This window comes from Zingiber officinale, chromosome 4A (genome assembly GCF_018446385.1).
Source record: "Zingiber officinale cultivar Zhangliang chromosome 4A, Zo_v1.1, whole genome shotgun sequence".
In the NCBI taxonomy this organism is placed as follows: Eukaryota; Viridiplantae; Streptophyta; class Magnoliopsida; order Zingiberales; family Zingiberaceae; genus Zingiber; species Zingiber officinale.
Window position 1 is genome coordinate 5660765 of NC_055992.1, and position 6440 is coordinate 5667204.

Here is a 6440-nt window from a genome sequence, read left to right on the forward strand (position 1 = left end):
TTCATTCCCTAAATTTAGATTTGATGAATAATGATTATCTAAATTTAGGGAATGAAATCACTACCCTTAAAATAAAATAATATTTCTTTTTAATCTCTCCCCTTCCACTCCATCTATCTCCTTCCACTCATTTCATAAATATAATAATAACAAATAAAAGAAAGAGAAAAAAATAATAAAAAATTAAGGATGATAGAAATTTTAGGATAGTTGATGTAGTGTGTAGTGAAAAATGATTGTCTAAATTTAATAAAGTGAGTCATTTATCCTAAATTTTAGATATAGTAATAGGGAAATTGATGTGGATGCTCTTAGAGATTTGAGAATGAGAAATAGATTTATTCTCAAACATTGTGTTTGGTTGATGAGAATGGAATTAAAATTTTAAAATAAACTTAAAAACTTGGGTATTAATGAAACTCACTCCTCCCTTGAGTTTTGATAAAAATATAAATGAGAATTAAGTTTTGGCCGGAAAGGCTCTTAATATATTTATTCAATTTTTCTTTCATATTCTCGTACTTTCTCTCTCCTCATTCCATCATCACACTTTCTCTCTCATCCTATTTTCTCTCTCCGTAATCTCTCTCATCATACACTCTCTCCTCATTTTCTTTGATCACATTTTATCTCTTCGTGTCCCAAGGACTATGGTGTCGTGATAGGACATTTAAGTTGTCACCCAGGCACCCACAATTCGAACCCTAGTTATAGCGTATTTGTGGAAATTTTTTCTTCAAATGGGGGTGCAATCAAAGGATGTTGGGCTTCTAGGCTGGCTGCAACGTGTACTTCCCAATTTACCCTGATGGTCGATAAAAAAACTTCCATGGGACATGGTCGGTCACCCGCAAAGATAGTCAATTAGGCTAACTCGGATAATTAATATTTTTTTCTCTCTCTCATTACATTTTCTTTCTCATCATGCTCTCTCGTGCTTCCTCTCCCATCACACACTCTCTTTTTTTTCTCGTCACACATTCTCTCTCATAATGCTTTATCTCTTTTTAATATCTTCCATCACTATTTTCTCTCCTTATTTTGTCTCAACCCACTTTCTCTCTCTTCATCCTCTCCCAACATACTTTTACTTTTATCACGCTCTCTCTCTCCTCATCCTCTCTCACCATGCTCTCTTTTGGTATATCCTCTTGGGTTGATGCGGTGGTTGAGGTATGGGGTGTTGCCACATGAGGTATTAGGGTCGAAACTTGACGCGTTCGAGCATGCCCTCCCCTATGGCTTGGGCAGTGGCGGATCCACACAAATATTTAGAGGGGTGCTCAAAGGCGGCGTCACTGGCGTGAGGCGTCGACGAAGTGAAGAGGCGACAAAGATGAGTGCAATGATTCGAGGAGACCAGAGAGGGGGAAACAATGAAATCTCTTAGTGCGATTACGATTTTTAGTTTGAAGAAGAAATGGTTGACTTGGAAAAAAAAGATCAGGAACGAGAAAGAAATAAAACGAAATCTACTTGGAAACGATTCGGCAATGAGAAAGGAAAGGAAAATGTGTTTTTTTTTTTTTTGACACTTTTGTGAAAAAGTCCAATAAATTTAAGAAATTATAATTATGTATTTTATTTTTTAATCATGATTATATATTTATTTTTTATTTTTTTAACAGAAGCAAGGGGGTGCTTCCGCACCCCCTCGCGCCCCCTACCTCCGCCAGTCGGCTTGGGCACTTGCACTAATGGCTAGTAGTCATCCGTGATTTACCTCTTCCGTATTGGCCTAAAGACGGTTTGGTGGAGGCGAGCGAATCACATTTTTGCCACATGCTCTCTCCTATCACACTTTCTTCCATCATTTTTTTTCTCATCGCACTTTTCCTCACTTCATTATTTCTCATCATATTTTCTCTGTCATCATTCTCTCTCATCATAATTTTTTCTCACATCTATTTTTTTCTCTTATTTTCCTCTAAGGGTATAAAAAAAAAAGAAATTTAGATTTATTCCGATAGAAAATATTCAACTAATCAAATATTATTTTTAAGAGTGATATCCATACTAATACTCATTCTCATTCTACAATAATATGATTCATACTTCTATTTTGTTTTTTAAGAAATAATCAAACGTCACCTTAACCTTCATTCTCTTCTCTTTACTCTCATAATATGTCAATGGAGTGTTCCTCACCGTATCCAAATAGAGGGTTGGAGTTTAGGCAATGGTTTTAATAATGTTTATTATTGTATGATTTTTATGTATAAATTGAAAGGGAAAATACCTTTCACTTTCTATACTTTCTATCAAGTAATGTTTTATTCCCTTATATTTTAAAAATAACATTTAATTCCTTCTAACTAAATGAAAAAAATTGTAAAAAAATAATTATATCCTTATCTTTTGATATATTTAAAAGAAAAAATTATATTAAATTTATTGATAATTTGCATTCACATTTGTTTTCTTTTATATCTGAACTAATTTTAGATAATTTAATATTTAATTGATATTTTTAATATGTGTGTGACTGCTAATTTATTAAATATAATTAATAAATATTAATTTTTATTAAAAATCAATAAATATTAATATTTAATTATACAAATAAAATAAAATTAAATATTTGAAAATATAATGTATAATATTTGTTTATTTTCTTCTAAATTTAAAATTTTAAATCTATCTATGTTCACAATTATATAAGGTTATGCGAAAATATACGAAGGTCTAATTTGTTTTTATGAGAAGGTAAATTTGTTTTATTTTATTCGAGCTTTTTTATTTTTTCATGCATATATGCAAGTCTCACATCTTAATTCATCATTGACTTAACCGTCAAATAAAGTAACACCGATAATATTAATCATCAGCTAACAAATTTTACTTTACAAGACACCGAGAACGGATGCAGCAATAAATTAATATCAACCATAAATCTAAGCGAACTAATAATTAAAAAGTTGATCTACATACATATGTAATTATTTTTCACATTAATTCAATATATTTTTTTTCTCTTACTGTGATAAAAAAATATCAAAAACATAAGCACATTAAGTATTTTTACAAATTTTTTCACCTTTAATTTTGATAAAGTGATTAAAAGAATTATTTTTTAAATAGAAGACAAAATCCTACTTATTATAATTTTAATGAATAAAATATTTCCCATTATTTATCGGTGATATGGACCGTAATAAAATACTAGAAGATTAAAATTAAATTTATAAAATATAAACCAAATAAAATAATAAAATTAAAGCAATCTCAATCTTCTAAATTCATATTCCACTTGTTTTCAAGATGATGCCGTGGCGTGGTTTGCTAAACTTCTTGTCCAAATAATTCGTAACAGGTCGCTCCCACTCAAATCATATACATGAAGACGTCCAATGCATTACGTGGCAAGTAATGATAAGTGGAACTATAAGTTTTGTATCCACATAACCCGTAGAGATACTATTGGGCACAATAGAAGCAATAGATCAACCGATAAATAATAAAGCATAGGAGATAAATAAAAACATAGGAATAAAAAAGGAAATTAAAAGAAAAAGAATAAAAAGAGAGATGAAGAAAATATATATATAAAAATAACGAGAGAAGAAGGGGAGAAAGAATAATAGAGAGTAAAAGAAATGAAGAGAGAAAACCCGATACCAATCCCTCTCCTCCTCCTGCTCCTCTTTTACTTTGCCGCTGCCGCCGGTGGCTCCGGCGGATCGACCGTCGTATCCGTCATCGACCACGGCGCCATGGGAGACGGGCGTTGCTATGACACAGTGGCGATCCAGGCCGCAATCGACGCGTGCGCGGCGGCCGGTGGCGGGCGCGTTAGGTTTCCGGCCGGCGGGGATTACCTGACTGCGACGGTGCGGCTTCGGACCGGGGTAGTGCTCGACATCGAGCCCGGGGCGCGGATCCTCGGCGGCACGCGGCAGCGGGACTATCCGGCCGACCCGGCTCGGTGGTACGTGGTGCTGGCGGAAGGGGCGCGGCGGGTGGGCGTCACTGGCGGCGGGGAGATCAACGGGCAGGGCGAGGCGTTCGTGGTGCGGAGGGACCCGCGGAAGAACGTGATGGTGAGCTGGAACGTCACCGGGCTGTGCCGCGGCGACGAGTGCCGGCCGCGCCTCGTCGGGTTCATCGACTCCGCCGACGTGGAGGTCTCCGATGTAACCCTAAATCAACCGGCCTACTGGTGGTGCGTTTTCTCCTTCTCTCGATTTCGGCGGACTCGCTACTCTGCTGATTGCTTTTTTAGGCCTATTTCAATCGAGCGAAAACCAGTCGTCACTAACCTTCGCGTCGATCGTTGCAGTCTCCATTTGGTGAGGTGCGAGAACACGTTGATCCGCAACGTCTCCATCTACGGCGACTTCGACTCGCCCAACAACGACGGAATCGACATCGAGGATTCAAACCGCACGGTCATCAGGAACTGCCACATCGACACAGGGGACGACGCGATATGCCCCAAATCCTCCACCGGCCCCGTCCTCGACCTGCTAGTCACCGACTGCTGGATCCGGACCAAGTCTTCCGCCATCAAGCTCGGCAGCGCCAGCTGGTTCGACTTCAGCAGGCTCTTCTTCCACAACATCACCATCGTCGACTCCCACAGAGGCCTCGGCATGCAAATCCGCGACGGAGGTACCCAATTCCCGATCTCAGGCGATCCCTAGTGGCTAGTGGCCACGAGCAGAATGAAAACTGATCGATGTTTAATCGAAGCAGGAAATGTGACGGACGTGGTGTTCTCCAACATCAGAATCAGCACGAGATACTACCACCCTTCGTGGTGGGGGAGAGCAGAGCCCATCTACATCACGACCTGCCCCAGGGACTCCGCCTCCAGGAGCGGCTCCATCTCCAACGTCCTCTTCATCAACATCTCAGCCGTGTCGGAGAACGGAGTCTTCCTGTCAGGCTCGCCTGGCGGCCTGCTCAGCAATCTCAGGTTCAAGGACGTTAACTTGACCTATCGGAGATGGACCAAGGATCCCGGAGACATCTACGATTACCGTCCGGGTTGCAAGGAGATGGTGAAGCACAGCACGGCAGGGATAATGATGGAGTACGTCGCCGGCGTGGAGATGGAGGATGTGAAGATGAGATGGTGGAGGAGTAACTTCCCCGGATGGAACAATCCCCTCAAGATCAGACCTTCCACTGTCAATGAACTCTCATTCAAGGATTGGAGCTCTATCGAGATCACAGAACTCGAATCCTCACGTTCTTAAGGTATACCCCCACATATCACGTTGTAATATTTTCTCAAACTAAAACTGATTTAATTTAGATATCACCTTCTTCTATTTCTTGGTAGTGTGTGTAATTCAGGAAATGAAGTTTGTGAACATAAATTCAGTCTGGTTCGAGACAATCTATATTTGGAGACGAATCGAATTGGTATGAACGAGATTAGAGAAGAAGAAAAACAGAAAGGGTAAAAAAATATAAAAAATAGTTATAAAAATTTGAGAATTTATTTTAATGTCCGTGAAAAAATTATGAAAAGAGTAAGTAACATTTTATAAAAAAAATTATTTTTAAAAATATTTAAATTTTACTAATTAATCTTCTATTTTGACTAAAATAATATTAAAAATTACTTTTGAATTTTAAAAAATCCTTTTTTTTTTGTCAAATTAAACAAACTAATCAAAAAAATGTTTTATACTTTAACAGAAATAAATTATTTTAGTATGCAAACCTGTTTTTCAAAAAATAATATTTGAAAATATATTTTTATATCTAAAAATTCTATTAATTTTTTAAAATTTGTATAACGGAAAGTAGAATGGAGAAAAATTATAAAATAAAATTTTGATTTGTGTGAATTTGTAGTATTAAAAATAACTTTTTAGGGATTAATTCATAAGAAATTTATTATAGATCAAACAAATTTAAAAATATTTTATCTAATAGAAAGTTTACTATTCTACCAGTATAAAAAATTTAAATAAAAAATTAAAACACAAAAATTAACTTGAAAATTATTTTTCTTATTAAAATAATTTCTATCCTAATAATTCAAAAGATTTGGGACTTTAATCTAAAAAATATTTTAGAACTCAATATATGTTCCTACCTATAAAATTTATCAAAAATTTTAGTGATACTTTTTTCTTAGGAATTTTTCTAATTTATTCATGGTGATTTTTAATGTATTTATATTATAATTTCTAAACTTTGATTTTTAAAAATTATTTAAACATGCGCCGTCATTTTCCATTTTGTCTAATTTTTCTTCCAGATTTTCATTTTCTATTTTAAATTATCATACATAAGTAAGGGCATAAATTTACTATAAGTTTAATTTTAATCTAACATTATCTTTTTTTAGTTTTAACAAATTCTTATATAACATATAGATAAATTCAAAAGATTATTTAGGGTAATGTGTAAGTATCCTGTGGTAGTTTTAATATCGTCAACCAAGTCATGTTAGGTTCTGTTATCTTTTTGATATTTTGTGT

At 35.6% G+C, this 6440-nt stretch overlaps 1 protein-coding gene across 1 annotated transcript; it reads left to right on the plus strand.

The window, feature by feature from the left end:
* Positions 1 to 3556: 3556 nt before the first annotated feature.
* Positions 3557 to 5276, plus strand: LOC121969378 (exopolygalacturonase-like). Its single transcript, XM_042519456.1, has 3 exons — positions 3557 to 4162; positions 4280 to 4611; positions 4696 to 5276. Exons 1-3 carry the CDS (start codon positions 3597 to 3599, stop codon positions 5199 to 5201), a joined length of 1404 nt encoding a protein of 467 aa, XP_042375390.1. The 5' UTR covers positions 3557 to 3596; the 3' UTR covers positions 5202 to 5276.
* The last annotated feature ends 1164 nt before the right edge of the window (positions 5277 to 6440 follow it).

Bases quoted from the DNA above. Each gene is read 5' to 3' on its own strand.
- LOC121969378 (XM_042519456.1), top strand. From the start codon at position 3,597: ATGAAGAGAGAAAACCCGATACCAATCCCTCTCCTCCTCCTGCTCCTC. The intron at 4,163-4,279 runs GTGCGTTTTCTC...CGATCGTTGCAG, and splicing joins AATCAACCGGCCTACTGGTG to TCTCCATTTGGTGAGGTGCG. The intron at 4,612-4,695 runs GTACCCAATTCC...TAATCGAAGCAG, and splicing joins CATGCAAATCCGCGACGGAG to GAAATGTGACGGACGTGGTG.